This window comes from Suillus fuscotomentosus (assembly GCF_016647785.1).
Source record: "Suillus fuscotomentosus strain FC203 chromosome Unknown F5891scaffold_106, whole genome shotgun sequence".
Taxonomy (NCBI): domain Eukaryota; kingdom Fungi; phylum Basidiomycota; class Agaricomycetes; order Boletales; family Suillaceae; genus Suillus; species Suillus fuscotomentosus.
Window position 1 is genome coordinate 75,043 of NW_024539618.1, and position 17,256 is coordinate 92,298.

At 49.3% G+C, this 17,256-nt stretch overlaps 6 protein-coding genes across 6 annotated transcripts; 3 read left to right on the top strand and 3 right to left on the bottom strand.

The window, feature by feature from the left end:
- Positions 1 to 2,107: 2,107 nt before the first annotated feature.
- F5891DRAFT_1196729 (uncharacterized protein) lies at positions 2,108 to 3,643 on the bottom strand (the record flags this gene model as incomplete). Its single annotated transcript, XM_041368347.1, has 4 exons — positions 2,108 to 2,710; positions 2,766 to 2,981; positions 3,035 to 3,327; positions 3,388 to 3,643. 4 exons carry the CDS (start codon positions 3,641 to 3,643, stop codon positions 2,108 to 2,110), a joined length of 1,368 nt encoding a protein of 455 aa, XP_041218775.1.
- Positions 3,644 to 4,432: 789 nt separating this feature from the next.
- Positions 4,433 to 6,306, bottom strand: F5891DRAFT_1196730 (uncharacterized protein; the record flags this gene model as incomplete). The annotated part of the gene is made up of 7 exons (XM_041368348.1): positions 4,433 to 4,656; positions 4,710 to 4,838; positions 4,889 to 5,234; positions 5,286 to 5,508; positions 5,560 to 5,946; positions 5,997 to 6,193; positions 6,277 to 6,306. 7 exons carry the CDS (start codon positions 6,304 to 6,306, stop codon positions 4,433 to 4,435), a joined length of 1,536 nt encoding a protein of 511 aa, XP_041218776.1.
- Positions 6,307 to 7,127: 821 nt separating this feature from the next.
- F5891DRAFT_963350 (uncharacterized protein) lies at positions 7,128 to 7,553 on the top strand (the record flags this gene model as incomplete). Its single annotated transcript, XM_041375991.1, has 1 exon — positions 7,128 to 7,553. One exon carries the CDS (start codon positions 7,128 to 7,130, stop codon positions 7,551 to 7,553), a length of 426 nt encoding a protein of 141 aa, XP_041218777.1.
- A 639-nt stretch (positions 7,554 to 8,192) lies between these two features.
- Positions 8,193 to 9,453, bottom strand: F5891DRAFT_1196732 (uncharacterized protein; the record flags this gene model as incomplete). The annotated part of the gene is made up of 3 exons (XM_041368349.1): positions 8,193 to 8,495; positions 8,557 to 8,774; positions 8,823 to 9,453. 3 exons carry the CDS (start codon positions 9,451 to 9,453, stop codon positions 8,193 to 8,195), a joined length of 1,152 nt encoding a protein of 383 aa, XP_041218778.1.
- Positions 9,454 to 10,084: 631 nt separating this feature from the next.
- Positions 10,085 to 11,007, top strand: F5891DRAFT_986115 (uncharacterized protein; the record flags this gene model as incomplete). The annotated part of the gene is made up of 2 exons (XM_041377697.1): positions 10,085 to 10,534; positions 10,588 to 11,007. The coding sequence occupies 2 exons, from the start codon at positions 10,085 to 10,087 to the stop codon at positions 11,005 to 11,007; spliced, it is 870 nt and encodes a 289-aa protein (XP_041218779.1).
- Positions 11,008 to 15,994: 4,987 nt separating this feature from the next.
- On the top strand, positions 15,995 to 16,417 carry F5891DRAFT_928073 (Clathrin/coatomer adaptor, adaptin-like protein; the record flags this gene model as incomplete). The annotated part of the gene is made up of 2 exons (XM_041373908.1): positions 15,995 to 16,216; positions 16,268 to 16,417. Coding segments are annotated over 2 exons (372 nt in total), but the record flags the coding sequence as incomplete, so codon positions are not given.
- Positions 16,418 to 17,256: the final 839 nt, after the last annotated feature.

Sequence of the window (17,256 nt, forward strand, 5' to 3'; positions counted from 1 at the left end):
GGACCGAACACCCAAATGTCGCATTCGCAGATCTGTCATTATTGGCCGAAGTGGTTGCTCGTAGATCCAAGTGCACTGGCTCACGGGTGGTAATATCACCGGCGCCAGGATCCATCACGCCTGAACGTAGCACACTCATGGCAGGACATTCTCATCAGGGTGGATCCACGGCACCAGATCATCATTCGGTGCTACTGACGGATCCACATGAGCGATACCGCCAACAGCAAAGAGAGCACTCCTCGCCACCAAGGCTCGTTCCGCAAGAGGTGTTGATCGAGTGTGGACGTCGAAGAATGCGGGAGGTAAATGCAGATGGTGTCAGAGAATCACTCCGACTACTAGATTCTAAGTTTGCACATGCTCGGTAACTCATGCTTGTGGATATTCTGTTTTTTTGGGAAAACGTATGATTTGCTGCACTCTGCGCAGCCCAATTCATGACGGGTCAGAATAAAGGTTTGACAATGAAAAAAAAACTCACCAGGACCAAGCTTGTTGGGGCATGGGTTGGCCAGCGCGGGGTGCAGCGCGAGTTGTTGTACTGAGCGTGTGCAGCATGGCTGCAACCTCAGAGGAGGGTTAGAGCGCACATTGTCGAGCCTAAGTCGGTGTTAAGTCAGGTTTGGGTGAGCTAAGTCGAGTTAAGTCGAGTTTAAGTGACAGACTCACCAAATGCTGGTAGTAAAACACGGTACACCTGGTAAATTCGTAAATTCGTAAATCTGTAAATTTCAGGGCGCTGGCCTGCCGCGGGCGCTAGTCAGAATTGCGAATTTCAGCCGAAGTAAATTAGTCTAGAAGTGACACATTCACGGCGCACGCAATATGAGTTAAAGCCTGTCACACACTGGATTCAAAAGGCCGTTCGGTTTCTGTATAGACTCGGACTGACCGTCGTCCTGTCCATGCTGTTAATGCAAACTCACAGTGAGAGCATGACAGAGTTAGAACTGAACTGCTGTACATACCATACCCATAATTAATACATGTTGATTGCTCTCAAACTGACTCCTTCGAGGTTTAAGTCTTTGGAGCCCAGACGAAGTGGCAAATAAACAATCTCAGAACGACGACGTTGGGAAGCGAAGAGGGCGCGCAGGCGCGCTTAGTCAGCCACGGCGGGCCCGAGGTTGTACGTTTGAACCTGCCAGAAATCCCCTTTACGAAATTTACCCTTGGCAAGGTGAAATTCGTGCGATAAAGTTGGAAAAGTGCGCATAGATTTGGAATGGCAACACCTGCAAACAAAGCATGACATTATGTAATCGTAAGGGTGTCAGCGCAGTTTGAATTTAAATAAATTGAACCTCCGCTTCAATGCTCAAGCGCTCAAGTTCAACTTTCAAACTTGGACGTGCACAGACACTTGCATGTTGCATGTCGACTATCGTCGACTGCACTGCAAGTTGTCTGTGACAGGCCATTGACTCGAGACTTGGATTCGGCGTTGCATGCTGACCATCGTCGACTGCACGCCGGGGGGTTCTCTACTATTATATGCAACATTGACCCTGGACTTGGCGTTGCATGCCGACCATCGTCGACTGCACGCCGGGGGGTTATTATATGCAACGTTGACCCTGGACATGGGCTCGACGTTACATGCCGACTATCGTCGACTGTACGTCGAGTTCTTTTTTTCATATTAATGTGCGATATTGACCTGGACTTGGCGTTGCATGCCGACCATCGTCGACTGCACGCCGGGGGGTTATTATATACAACATTGAGTCTGGACATGGGCTCGACGTTACATGCCGACTATCGTCGACTGTACGTCGAGTTCTTTTTTTCATATTAATGTGCGATATTGACCTGGACTTGGCGTTGCATGCCGACCATCGTCGACTGCACGCCGGGGGGTTCTCTACTACTTACTATGTGCAACATTGACCCTGGACATGGGCTCGACGTTACATGCTGACTATCGTCGACTGTACGTCGAGTTCTTTTTAACATAATGTGCAAAATTGGCCCTCTAGATATAAACTTCACGTTGCATGTCGACTATTGTCGACTGCACGTCAGGGGGTTATCTCTATTATCATGTGGTAGTAGAGACTATTAACAAACAAAAATAAAAGCCAGGCGAGCTACACATTGATCAAAAGCTAATAGGGTGGATGTTTTCTTCATTCTCGTTGCCGTGAGCCCGTGCTTTCTTCTTCCCTTTGGTTTTCCTTCTCTCCTTTGCAAGTTCTGCCCTCTCGTAAGATTTACAAATACAACTTTGAAAGGTATATGCAGATCCCTCTGACATTCCGACTTTCTCTTCATAGAATCTGATACCGAAATGAGCTGCGGTGGGTAAATAAAAAATGCCGCGATCCTTCAGTTTATCAACATATTGGGGAAAGTTCATCGCAGGGTAGCGAGAATGGACAGTCCTAAGGACGTCCTCAATACCTTGCGGAAGTTCGTCGTCGTCAGACTCTTCGTCACTCTCCATGTAGAGCGCAAAAGTCCTCTTGAGTGGCTGGGGAGCCGTATAGCCTTCTCCTCGTTCTCTCGTAAACATTCCATCGGAGATTGTGTCATTGGTGGCGGGTGAGAGGTGGATATGATTATGGATAACGGGTGATATAATTTCAGTGGGCACCCTCTGGAGCGGTGACAACACGGTAGTTCGCTCTTTACGCGTCGTTCGAACTTCATTGAAATGAGGTGTCCTAGGTAAAGTGACGAAGTCTAAATCTCCAGTTTCATGCTAAAAACCATGAGCGCCATGTCGTATCCTCGCAGGTGGGTGGGTATACACGTACCAGATATTTAGCCCAGTCTTGTAGGTCCCGGGTGCACAGCGGATAGTGCGGGGTGTTGGGCTGGGATGCATCGACCCAGCAGAACGTGTCCTCTCCGAGGTTCGGATGGTCCGAGCAGCGCAATGTGCTCGTGACTGTTTCTAACTCCTTTGTATATCCGCCCGCAGAAGATGTACCTGCCTGTTGCCGTGTTTGCTTCTCTTTCAATCGTACAGCCTGCAAGTTAATGTCACGTTACGCAGACCGCTTGCAAACATCAAAGCACTTACAGTATTGACGATTTCAATGGCAACTTTCTTTGTTTTTCTGCCAGAACCATGTTCCGTCCTCGCAGCTTTGAAAGCGCTATTGATGTCATGCGTTGTTAAAAGTCGATGAGGCGGGTCTATGCGGCGGGCAGTAGACAAACGCCAGCCTAAGTGCTGGTATGTCTTTGAGACATCCATTGTGGCCTTGATGGAGTCAAGTATGTCTATAGGACAATCTGACTCAGAATGAGAGCGGTCCACGTAAGTAGTTGACTGGTTTCTGTCCAGAGTGTGAAGAGGCACTCTAAATTCGACTAGTGGTGACATGATCAGCATCTCGTTGGACCTGATACTCATATGCGCATTTAACTTACTTTTCTCGAGCTGGGCCTGACACCGTTGTGCAGTAAGTTCGTCTACCGGTGATGGCGTCCGCTGTTCAGCCATTCCCTCGTAGAGATGCTGAACTGCACGCGTGCGATTGATTTCCTTGTCCTGAGTACTAGGCAGTTCCGGATAAGCACCGAGCAGGAAAGCTGCGGTTTGCGCACGAGTACGCTGACGAGCAGAAGGAATTGAATTGACCATAGACTTAATTGAAGACTGTAGCCTGAGAGCGTCGCGGGACATGTCGAGAAAACACAACGACAAAAGTTAAAACTCACCGTGACTTTTATAAACACGACGAAGGATCTGTAAACATCAATGGCTGAGCAATTAGTGATCGCAAACATCTTGCCGAGGGGGACTAACTAACTACAGCTCAATGATCACATCCATTGTGGCCTAAAATGATTTTTGCCGAGTTTAGCTGCGGCACCACTACCGGGAAGAAAATTAATATCACGGCGACGGATGATGCTTACGGTATCGATTTAACCATAAGTAGTGCAGGATCTCTGCTGTTAGTAGTTAGTACTGTCTGTGCATGGTTGCTAGAGCAAATAAATATGAAATGTCATATCTGGCTCCCTAGAGCCGGGTATCATTGTAGTCAAACTATCAGAGCGACTTGACAAACGCCAGACTCCGGAACTCAATGACGTATCTATTATTGCGGAACACCCATTATGGGGCTGCCGCCACCGTCACGTTAACTGATGATGATGACATTGAAAATGCCACCTACCACCAGGAGACGTTGAAGCTCAGGCAGTAAGAGGATGAGGATCAACGGAGAGTGACATTAACTTGGCAGACTGGGACCCCACTGGACAAAAATATACTTTCAAAAATGTTACCAAACTTTGCTCGCATGACGAAAACATTTGCCAGTGTGACAAAAACTTTCATTTGTGACAAAAACATTTGTCATGCGCCGAAACACTTTTCTGGTATGCGATTTTGAGCTATGTGATGAAGTATTTGAAAGCTTCCTAGCGAGAATTTTGTGGGATGGGGATTGGTAACCTTATAACTTCAAGCTAATGGAAAAAATCCTCGGCTAATAAGAGAGGAAGAATCAGAGTTACAAGGGACTCCTGCCTCCCTAGCCTGTGCAATAGTTGCAAAGCCTAGCTCGGCAGTCTGAAACATGCTCGATTGGTTAAACCAAACGCATGACCCTCTTCCATTCCCTCCATCTAATAAAGAAGAATTTTCTGGGGTAGGAGGCCTACCGTCTGTGCACACCAGCTTAAGATCTGATGACAAAGGTATTAGCAAAAGCCTGCATCTAGCAGGGTAAACCGCCTACCGCAAACGTCCACGTTGAAGTGAAAGAAGAGGGAGGAGGGGTACATGACAAAAACACCTGCCGGCATCTCCAAGATCAAACCAGCCTCCCATATCACAAGCCAGGAGCGCTCTTTGCTGTTGAACTTGCCTAGGTTGCCTGAAATCAGAACTAAAGAGCTGACTGAGGTAGAGGCTTACCGTATACAAAGACAACGCAAACGCCTATTGCAATATTCTTCCAGTCCACGTGGGGACTGCAGTGAACTCTCTCAACCCCTGCTCTTGCAGAATTAAGGCAGAAGCTAAAAAAATGACCATAAAGAGGGCTGATGCCCAGGGCTTGTGAGCAGTCCGCGTATCTCTTTGCTAGCAGGGGAAACTCGGCCCGAAACACTCGGTTCATAATGGCGCTAGAGGAGGTGTGAGGCTCAGGCAGTGGGACGGAGTGCAAGGCCTGCCTTATCTGAAACATTGCACCGTCAGGTCTCCAAAGTGCGTCAACAGCCTCAGCATTTGAGGAATGCCAGGCTGCGAGGGTGGGCACCTGTTTAAGGCTTGGAGTTAGAGCTTAGGTCATAAGCATCTTGAAGCTTACCTGTTTAGAATTCCTGTCATGCCCGCATATGCTACTCCAATGAGATCCTCTTGAATTCTCCTCCATCTCAGCCTCTGTAAAGCCACTCCTGTTGGTTTCAACGGTGCTTACAAATGCTGCGGCCTGCTTTTCAAATGCCGGGAGAAGCGCCTCAATACGCTCGCCAACAAAGGTGCGCACCAGCCACAGCCGCCCTTGAGAGTCCCTAATGCGAGTCTTCAAGCTAGAGTACATGGGCTCAGAGGCTGAGGTATGAAGGAGATGAAACGCCTACCCGCAGTAGGGAACTCTATCAAAGTCCTTTAGGCGTAGAAGAATGCTGTAGTCCTCCCACTGAGCTATGAGCTCCTTACCTTCCTTCGTGGATCCGTAGTTCGTGCCCTGCCAGCCAGTGCTGGAGGTGCGAAAGGTGAGCGCATCCAGGCCACCTTTGGACTTGAGCTCCTCAGCCTTGCGAGCGCGGCTCTGAAGCTGTAGCTCACGACGCCTCGCATCCCTCTTCACCTTAGCCTGGGATTTGGTATGCTCACGCGGGGTGTACGCAGGCTTGGACCGCGAAGGAAGGGCCTTACTTGAGGGGTCAGCAGCGCCCTCAAGCTTTACCTTCTTTGCAGGGGTAGCGCGCGGCGGGAATCGGTTGTCAAATGATCGCTTCATCGGTCTGAGAAAGCCTTGTGAGTTTGAAGGCACGCGCGTGCAGGGATGGCTCACCCCGTCCCTTCATAAGCATCTGATGTGCGAGGCACCTCTGACTTGGGGCCACCGTGCACTGCGCCCTTCAAAAGCTCCTCCACTTCTGGGTCGCGGTTTTGATCTTGATTTGACTCATGGCGCAAGAGGGCTACCTGCTCAAGGGACATACCCTCAGTAGAGAAGCCCTGTATGCCAGCCCTCGGAGCCGCGCCGTCCTGAAGTGGTGGGAAGCTGTCAATTGCAATCGTCCATGAGCTGCAGGCATCAAGGCTGAGGACTTAACCTACCACCGACTCACCACAGCCTCTACGGCAAGCCCTGTTGGCATCGGGAAAGTTGTGAGTCAAGAAACAACTCAGCGCGGCTACTCACGCGTGGCCTCTGAACCGCATTCAGCAGTCAAACTTGCGACCATCTCAATTCACTACACCCAAATTTGTCAGAGGCTTCAAAGTAAGGGCAGGCTTCAAATAGGCCAAATAAAATTCAACAGCAAAGGGCAAGCGCAAAAGGCCGTGCAGGTAGCTTCGGGGCAAACGGCCGTACCGAGCTTCTGCAATGGCCAAGTGCAGTGTGCGAGGCCAAGCAGCGCGCTTGCCTTGGGGACAAGCAGGCCGCACCAAGCCTGTGCGACTGCCAAGCTGTGTGGCCTTGGTCCGCGCGGTGGTCACTCAGCTTCGGGGCAAACGGCCGTACCGAGCTTCACAACCTCGCCACGGTGCCGGGCTCACAACCAGCCTCTGACAAGTGCCAAAGAAACATCAAGAAAGTGGAGGAAGGGTCATGCTCAAATCAAAGTCAGGCACTCACCTGTCTGCTTGATGCCCGTAGCCAGTGCGTCTGCAACTGCTCCAGTGCCAAGTATAAGAAGGTAAGTGGTGGTCGTTTACTGAAGAGCGAATCGGAGGTTAGTGGTGAAATTTCCTTTTTGGAAAGGATAGTCGCACGCTCCTGAAAGCTTGGAATTTTGGTAGGCCTAGATATTGTTCCGAACCTAATGTCCGGCCAGTCGATCTCACGTTTGCGCCATAGATCCTTTGCCGCTTTCCTGGTTACATCCGCTGCACACCCACTCATGAATATCTTCTTTGGTGTTCTTACCTCGAAATTTACGATGAAACGATATATGACCTACTCGCGCCACCTTCAATGTCTGCTGCTCAGCCCGTTCAAATTCAGGGTTCGGGTATTCTAGTACCGCTTCGAGAAGAAGCCGTGACAAGCTCGAAGAGCGTCAAAGAAGTCCTTGAGCGAGGAGAAAGGAACAGAAGGACAACTAGCACTGACCGGAATGAGCGGAGTAGTCGAAGTCACAGCGTATTCCGACTTGTAGTGGAGAGCAGAGAAAGGGGAGAGAAAAGGAACGAGACACCAAGCGGCCGTCAAACTCCCAGCACGCGCCCATCGACACCTGGCGGTCCTCGACTACAGACCATCGGAGGAAGAGGCGTGCAGACTTCGGTGCTGGTGGTTTTCATTTCTCTTTTCGGTCTGCCATCTCGCAGACAGTCTGTATACCTGTGCATAAACCGCGTAAGTTCTTTTCTATTTGATAATTTTATTCTCGTGTGCTAAGAGACGTAGCTAAGCCCAGATTATGTTGGTGTTGGACTGGGTATCGGCGAGAGCCTGCTCATCAAAGCCATCAGCGAGTCCACAGGACGCGGCGGCCTTGCAACAGTCAAAGCAGACCTCAAGAAAGAAGGCGATCTCGGGCTCGTGGCAATGGTGCTCGGCCATTACTCTCCTTAACCTTGACCACGAGCTTACACCATTCACAGAACTCCAAAAACAGTCAGAAGACACTCTTTAAACCCAAGCCTCTTACAGTTCCTTTCGACTTACGGGAGGTTGCATTGTCATCTGGACATTCGGTTTGTTCCTCATGCCTGTACAAGTTCTCAAAGACTTAGTACCATTCCCTCTCCCACAGTCCCAGGCAAAGAAGGTATCAATTATCACAAAGCTCCTCGCCGCATGCCAGGACTTCGAGGCGAAGTACATTGTGCGCAGTCTGGAAGGTAACATTTCTTACGTATTAATATTGCCGCTGCCTCTATGGTAATGAGTCCTGCGGGCGAGTACTGCCACTACTGCAGCCTAGGTGAATTGCCTCTTTTTCGCATTGTACATCTCATTCGCACTTCCTCTGCAGACCCTTACTAGTCGCAGTTTCAGTCTTATTGCATGATTTGTCCACCTGGGCTGCTCACCTTAGTTATAAACGCTTGCGGTGAGCGCAACGATCTGCTCATGTGTCAATGTCTTGAATAGATTTTCCATGGCGGTATGTTCGGTAGTAGCCTCGTTAAGTTTGAAATCTATATCTTGGAAAACTCCTGTGGACATTTCGGTTAACGCCCACTTGAACAAAACACTTGTATAGGTAAACAGCGGTTGGAGATTCTGTTTCTCGCCAATAAATTGTTTGTACTGCCTATCGTGGAAGAGTAGCTGCCGGATGAAATACAGTAGTGCTACATTCGCAAAAGGAATGTCAACGTTTTCTCCATTGACCTGAAGAAATTAACATGAGCTGTCATTGACAAGAAACTAGAACAAAATAACGAGCATTGACAGTACCTCTAAGGTAGGAATTATCTTTTATGAGTCTCTTTACAAAATTCTTCACCATAAGCTTTCTTTCCGTGTGCATTAACTGGTGTAAGTTGTACCCCCAGAGCGCAGCACTGCGAGCGAGAAATTTTATATTTTTTCGAAGTGTCGTCAGCGCAGTACACAATTTAGTGGCCTCTAGTTTGCCATCTTTCGTGTTGGACCAGGCAGTAAGTTCAGCTGTGGTCGATCAGCAATGGATAGTCCACGCCGAGTCCAGAGACCTACGGCTGTGGGACACCTGGGCGGTAATGCACACCTTTGCCATCCTTGCTACGTCTGAGCTGTCTTTCGGCAGGAAGGAGCTGTTAAGAAGACCACATTTCATCTGAAACAAGGACTCTGCCTTCACTTCATCTAAATCGGAAAGACCGAAAAAGATTGAAGGCACGGCTGGCACGGTCTGAGTTGAAGCTGCTGGTGCGGGAGATGGTGCAGAAATTGCAAGGAATTGCGCAGGAGGTGGCAGAGGGGATGGTGCAGGAGGTGGTGCAGGGGATGGTGCAGGAGACGCTGTTACCAGCGTGGGAGGTGGCACACCCCGGAGCACAGGAGATGGGCCATTGAATGCCACACCTTGAGACGGCCCTTCTTCACCTTGTTCTACAGCAGTAGGGTGAGATAATGGCCTATCACGGCGATGGCGCCGTTGCGATGTGATATAGGGTGCATGACGGACGCGGGGAGAGCTGAGATGTGAGTAGTAAGCCTGCAAATCTACGGTAGACTGTGAAATCGGTGGTCCCCCCTCGATTACGGGGTTGTCAAAATCAAAGGCATTGTGCATCCAGTCAAATGGGTCTTGAGAAGTGGGCCGACTAGGCGGAGGCTGGTGAGGCAGATCATGGTCTTGGTCCATTAGATGGGAGTCACTAGTGGAAAAGGGTTTGATAGATGGATAACGAGTGTTAACACTCGTTATCCATCTATCGAACAGCAAATGGAGGCATGGTAAATTCCGAACTTGAATTGTGACCATCGGACTCAATGTCAGATTCGTACTACTACTAGTAGTACTAGTAGCAGCACGAGGTTTCGACTTGAACTTTGCAATTGCAATTCAGTACCACAGTGACCTATCAACATGGTGAGTGATGGCCAGTGGGCCATGATTGCAGCAGCAGCCTGCCACATGACTCGGAACCTGTGACCTGATTTAGAAAGTCAGTTGAAGCCGCAGCACGACTCGGCTCGTTTACCGTGAACCTGAAACAACTTCGAGTTCTCTTGAGTCACTTCAGAAGCCTGGAGCCAGATGTGAGAACCCGATTTGTGACGGTAATTCAAATGAATCACACCTGACTGACTCAGTACGGTCATGGCAGTAGGACATCTTCGACTCGGTCGCCAGAAGGCAGTGGACTTCTCAGACACGTGATAAATTCTTATGGAAAGTTCTCACTGTCACGGTCTTTCAATCCCCGCCTTGTCGCCCAAGTTCATAACCTCGTCGTGACCGTTCCCTGAGTCCCGGTCAAGTCAAACCAACTATGATGCGTAGCCCTCAGGCTGTTGCTGTGCACACCCAGCTCTCCACTCCTCCAAGCTCTGTCGGACAGTCTAGTCATGAACCCGATAGCAGTGACGAGTCTCCTCAAATTATCGTTCGGGCTCCACCCAGCTCTCCGCCTGACCCTACACCTTACCGCAGCAAGAGACGCAGCCGTACAGTAGCACGTTCCGTACGCTCTAGAAATCATCGACGATCACCACCATCCAGCGACACCTCCCCTGACTCAGACTCACATGAGCTCTTTGCATTTCCACGCCCTCCTTCCGACATTATGGAGCGCCTGCCTAGCTTAGCGGGGCGTGCACAAAGAAAGTTTAGGCCTTATGGGAAGCCCCACGGTTTCGTGCCAAATGCATTAGAGCTCCGTTTTTTTCGAAGGTGCCTCGAATCTGGTGACAATGATATGAGTCTGGCAGATATTCAAGCGGTATGTTAGCCTGATTACATTTTTTTCATAGAAATTGACAAGCCCAAAACCAGGGCAAAGATATCTTGCAGGATTGTTTGAAACGCTTGTCTAAGAAAGCTCTCACTCAAGCTGTTGCTGCTAAGGAAGCTGACTGTGAATCTAAGCGCATGGCCGTTCTGGGAACAGCTTGGGCAGTCGAGGCAAAGGACCGATACCAGGCTCTTCTTGAAATGATCGTCGAAGAAGAAGTTGAAAGATATACTATTAGCTCTAAGGAAGCTACCTTTCTCCGGACTTTCCTGGTTGGATGTAGCAGGGAGGATCTCGAAGTTGCCAAGGACTTCGATGTGGGTGCACATAGTCACAATTCCAGGTCGTTCACTGTTGCCGACTTAACCCTGAGTCATATTGAGGGTGTTAACACTGTCATGTCGTCTTCGCCAGAGGATGATTTTGTAGATGAATATGATGCCATGGAGTCTAATGGCTAAGGTGCGATTCTCAGGCTGTTCTTCATTGTAATACTTACTGACATGGCAAGGCGGGAGTTGTATGTTCTCAGCGGTGACCTTTGGATTGTTGTAATCATGCACCGTCATTATCTGGCAGATGACCGTCATTCATTCATTTCTTGTATCCACCACAAATATAGCCTATAAACGATGATCGAAACGCATGTATCCTTGCTGATTGATATTGATGAATGATAACTTAAATGTGCTGCAGAACACGATAATGATTTTGATAGTTTGGTAACTGGACTTCATGCACTGCTTCACGCAAGTTCACTTCAACGAACTTGGAAGCACTGAGAACGTTCAGGTTATAAATTAGTACGGTATGACCCGGCACCACGTGCTTCACAACTTTGACTGGGCAAGTCTTTGCCTGCGAGTTTGCAAGATCTACTACTACTACTAGCACCACCACTGGCACCCTGGGCCAATCATCGAGTCAGCCTGGCTCGCACCTGAGTCGCTGAGAGCTAGTAGCACTGGTCCGACGAATGCACAAAAAACTTCTATGCCTTGTTCTTCTTTTGCTCTTTATTGATTATATGGTGATATCCTGCAACGCTCCAGGATGCACGTGGGAGAAAGCGGCCAGCGACAGTCGAGGACTTAGTAGGCACCGTGCAACATGCAAACCCTACCGCCTGTCCAGCGTCATGAGCAGCCAGAAAAGACGCGAGAGGGCAAAAGAGGCAGCTATAACTCTGGCACGACCGTTGCCAGCAGCAACAAACCGAGGCTCAGGCAACTCTTCGGTGAGCAACCTTTTGTATATAATTCAGAGCAGCGGGTCAAAGTTATCATAATGACAACTCAATTGTGTTTCTAGAGCATATCGCCCATCCGGCTCCGTATGGGGAGCGTCCGCATTAAACCCATCGTTCCGTGCCCTGGCAGACCATCAAGCAGATACTGGATTGAGGCTGGCATGTCTAGTGTCGGCTCAGTGGGTCCTGAGCATGGCCAGCAACCCGGGTCAAACCCGGACCTGGAGCGGCAGCAGTCTGATACTGACAACAACGTACTCAATACCAATGTTTTGGGTGTGTCACGACCCTTCCGAGTCAGTCACCCGAGTCGACTGATAACTTGTTTTGCTTTTCGCTTGTCAGAAGAACCTTGGCACCCTCTGGGACGAATACCCAGACGTTTTGAGGATGTCCCTCTTTCTGACGAGGATACCAATGACTTGGAAAATACCGATGTTTCGCCTTCTCGACACCCAGAGCCATCTCAATCTAGAATCCAGAGAGTTCTATTGACGTTACGAGATACATTTCAGACCACCTTCAACTCTCTTGGACTTTGCCGACTCTACCCTCGTCGCCCATCCTTCGAGCCAGATAAATTTGTCGCGTCCTCGCTACTTTCAACTACGTGCCCAACGTCTGTGCAAGAGACTGATTCAGGCATTCTCCCACCTCCGTATCCTTTCCCTAATATGTCCGTCTATCGACTCATGGCTTGGATGAATTCCGGCAGCAACAAGAAATCGGAGACTGAAGTTGCTCGTCTTGTCAAAGAGGTGATGCTGGCGGAAGATTTTGATCCAAAGCACTTGGAGGACTTCTCAGTGAGGAGCAGTTTGCGAGAGTTAGATCATGACCCTGGCAAAAGCAAAATTGAGTTTCCAGATGACTGGATCCAGGCCAGCATCACCATCAAGATCCCTACAAAATCGAAGGAGGACGATGCGAGATCTTTTTCCGTTCCTGGATTTCATTTTCGCCCCCTCATTGAAGTCATTCGGTCAGCTTTCATGGACATCCAAGCAAGTGCATTTCACCTGTCGCCTTTTAGACGTCTGTGGAAGGATCCATTGGACAACCATCAAGAGCGAGTGTTTGACGAGCTGTATACTTCTGACTCTTGGCTGGATGCCCAAGACGACCTGCAAAAGCTCCCGAGGGAGCCTGGATGTAAACTGGAACGCGTGATCGCTGGTCTCATGTTTTTTTCGGACGCCACGCATCTGGCAAGCTTCGGAACGGCAAAGGCATGGCCCCTGTATATGTACTTCGGAAATCTGACAAAGTACGCTCGCTCGGCGCCAAAGTCCGGCGCCTGTCACCTTGTGGGATTTTTACCATCGGTGAGTTCTCCCCCTATATTTGTAATGATCTCTCAAACGACTGTTCATCAGCTGCCCGATAAAGTCAAAGATGTGCTCAGTGCCTTGCCTCGCATGTCCAAAAGTGGCATGGCTGCCCTTCAAACACACTGTCGACGTGAATTATTTCACGAGTGCTGGGACATTTTACTAGACCAAGATTTTGTTCACGCATACCGCCACGGTATTGTGTTGAGATGTGCCGATGGTGTGTTGCGGAGAATATTTCCGCGTATATTCACGTACTCAGCTGATTACCCTGAAAAGTGCGTTTTGTCAGTAAAACTTGGCAGATTACTCAACGACTTTTAGGGTTTTAATTGCCACCATCAAGGACATGGGCTCATGCCCGTGTCCCCGTTGTCTTACACCAAAAAACATGTTTCCTTCTCTAGGCCTCCTGAAAGACATGAAGAGCCGTGTCACCAATATTCGAATCTACGTCTTGGCTAAGATTATCAAGGCACGGGAATATATCTACAACGGGGGTAACACCGTGGATGGCGTGAAGGTTGATGAGACGCTGAGAGAAGGTTCATGGGTGCCTATTCTGGTAAGCGCAAATTGTCTGTTGCCCTCACGTACCTGCTCAAAGTGACTTGCAGAATACATTTGTCGAGAAGCTGGGAGCACTGGGTCTTGACCCATTTCGTATGCTGGTAGTGGACTTTATGCATGAGTGCGAGTTGGGCACCTGGAAGGCATTATTCAAGCACCTCGTTCGGATCCTTTATGCGCTTCCAGGGGGAAACCAGCTGGTTGCAACATTAGATGCAAGGTAGGCAGAGTTTATGTAGTACTAGTAACCGCGACAAGTCACTAAGTCTATCTCATTATAGATTTCGTCTGGTTCCTACTTTCGGTGACGGGGTAATTCGAATGTTCGCAAACAACACGTCTGAGATGAAGAGGCTCGCGGCGCGAGACTTCGAAGATATCCTACAGGTTTCTTCTCGCTTTATTTGACTCCTATACCCAGTTTGCTGACGGCCTCTTATCAGTGTGCGATACCTGTCTTTGAAGGGCTATTTCCCGCTAGCCACGATAAGATCATACAGTCTCTTTTATATAGGTTCGCTCAGTGGCATGCACTCGCCAAGTTAAGAATTCATTCAGATTGGACCACATTTTATATAGGTTGAAGAAGCTGGACGTTGGTCGTTGTGACCATATATTCACAGATGAGGAGCGTAACCTGGTCATAATTCCTAATAATACAATCTACTCTGTCCAGACGATGCAGGTACACTATACGACTTACGATATGAGGCGCGGATACGACACTATCAACCCCAGAACACACGCTGACGTTATGGTGCTTTCAGGAGAAACCTCACCTTCCCACCCATACTGGTACGCTCGCGTACTGGGTATTTATCACATGGACACGTGGCTCGAAGGTGATGGTTCAGCCCGTGAACAGCACCTCGAGGTCTTGCACGTCAGGTGGCTCGCGCCATTAATATCGTCAGGCTATCAGTCAGGCATACAGTGCGCTCGCCTTCCCAAGCTGGCATTTGTGGAGGAGTCAGATTATGACGCATTCGGATTTCTTGATCCCGGGCAAGTGATTCGAGGAGCCCATTTGATCCCTGCGTTCGCTTCTGAGCGCGGTGTGACTTCACTTCGCCATGGAAAATCATTAGGACGTGCCCAGGACGAATTGGATGACTGGGAAGCATTTTATGTCGGCATGTAAGTGCAGCATGTCTTCTTGTGAATTGGTGACTCTGATATCTTAGAGCTAGCTTTGCTGATCGTGACATGTTCTTGCGTTATACGCATTTAGGTGTAGGCCACCCAGTGGCTTTGCGGAGGGTCGTCAGAGGCTGTCTTGGCCTCCGGTCAACAACAACAGTGAACTCAGGAGGTATGGATGTTGATCAAGGCCGAGACAATGGTGAGTGCCGCGAAGAAGACAATGATGACTCGGATGATGAACAGATGGATGTCGACCAAGTTGGTGAGGAGGTTTCAGACGACGAAAGTGATGAAGAGGAACTTGACTCGGGAGATGACCAAGATCTTGGCGATGGGTTTGATGCGGAGATGCTCGAGGAAATCTCTAATGACCTCTCTTTTTAAAATCATACTAACGGTCATGATAGGTACTCCGTTTTAGTTCAACCAGCTTTCAAGTGTAGGTTGACATAATATACATGTTTTTAGCTGGTGCGACCTTACTCATAGGTATGGCGCCTCGCCGTCCTACACATTTCATCTCAGGACTGAGCGGTCATACAAATTTCTAGGCGTGAAAGACTGACCAACGTAGAGTCAAGGACCTGAGATCCTCTGAGATCATCCTCCTTCCTTCAACTTTCCAGTTGATTGGTACGGTATTCGAGTATATAGAGCCCGACCGAATTAAATCTTCGATTCATTCTTCCTTGCGTTTCCTGACAGAGTTCCTTGGCTCCCACCCAATGCTTAGCGCCTGAAGTCAACATAGCAGCAAACATTGCCTCTCGGAGGCCAGCGCCCACCCTTCCTCCAACTACTTCTTGTCTTATACTACTTTGATCAGCCATTCACCATGAACAACCCAATTCAATTGGGGAACCCCGAGTCGAGGTCAGTTCCTCCTCCAGACATCGAGACACGCAACGAAACAAATACTGCTGAGCCCCGGGTAAGTGGTTCACGTTCATGAAGTTGGAACTCAATAACGACCCATCCTTTCTCCAGGGCCGACCCCGTGGCAAAATTTGTCGCTTGCTGGGCAAGGTTAAGAATGGTGTCGTCAAAAAGACATCTGTAAGTCAAAATCAATACTCAGTCCGGGGATAAGGCTGATATCTTACACAAGCGCTCAAAGTTCAACGATTCACGCACCCGCGACCCCGTTCAGGTAGGCGACGTTCCAATATATCCATCAGGCGGCGTGCTCTCGAATTGTCATATGTGCTCATCAATGAGCAGAACGTGCGGATACTCATTCGCGAGCTGCTTGCCTTCCTTGAGGTTGTGGACGACGAGTTCAAGCTTGGCATGACAACACAGATATCACTCGCTGCAGAGCGATTCGCTCCAAACAAACGGTGGCACATCGACACTGTACTTAGGGTGCTCAAATTGGTGGGTGGATTCTCAACGTCAAAGGTATCTATTCACTCACGTTCATATTAGGCCAGAAACTTTGTCCGCGAGGAGATCCTGTTTGCTTCTATCCGTCTTGTCGCTCATACCCCAGAGCTTCAAGCATACACATCGTCCAAGCTCTATACCGCCCTCCAGGATAACATCTCACAAGAGTCACTAACGTTGGCTGCTTTGTGGGTAATCGGTGAATATGGTGATGTGCTCTTCGATGGCGGCGTCGTGGACGAGGATCAGCCCAAGCAGGTCAGTTTGACGGCGTTCTGACATTTTCCCAGTCAGTGGAAATAAGCCCGTTGGGTCCACGCAAAGTGGGAAGGATGCCGATCTTCTTGGCGATGAGTGGCACCGCCGACGCCTGTCGTCAATGGCCAGGCAACGCACAACAATAACGACCTCCTTAGATTGCAGGAGAGAGTTGGAATCATCCTTCTTGCTGCGTTGGATGGCGAGAAGGACGAACGAGGTAAGGAGGGCGGTCTTTTCGAGCCTCTTAGTAGTGGCTTCGATTAGCGAGAAAATTTTTGTTAATGCAGCGTAGGGCACTCTACCAAGTCACTGTGTAAGTAAAACGTCAGAGATCGCGATACGACCGTGACGTACGGGTCTCCAATTTTCCGCCCGGGATGGCCAGGACACTTACGAAAGTGAGTCCGATTACTAATACTAGGCTGCTTTCAGACGAGTGATTGACGTAGACGCTAGGCTGCTTTCAGACGAGTGACTGACCTAGACGCTAGGCTGCTTTCAGACGAGTGATTGACCTAGACGCTAGGCTGCTTTCAGGTGAGTGAGTTAATGACGTAGACCGCGAGCATATAAGACGAGTTCGAATTTCATAGGCTCTTTCACCCTCACATTCACCTTTCGCCCTCTTTGCACTTCCTCTCACAATCTTTCTTCCAGGTTTATTTGATATGTCGGAATCTACGCACGCGCTGGGCAGCCACCAGCCTCCAGACGTCTCCTTGCGCGTCCCGACTTCGCCTGGTGCTAGGGCGAAGCGACAAATTGCCTCC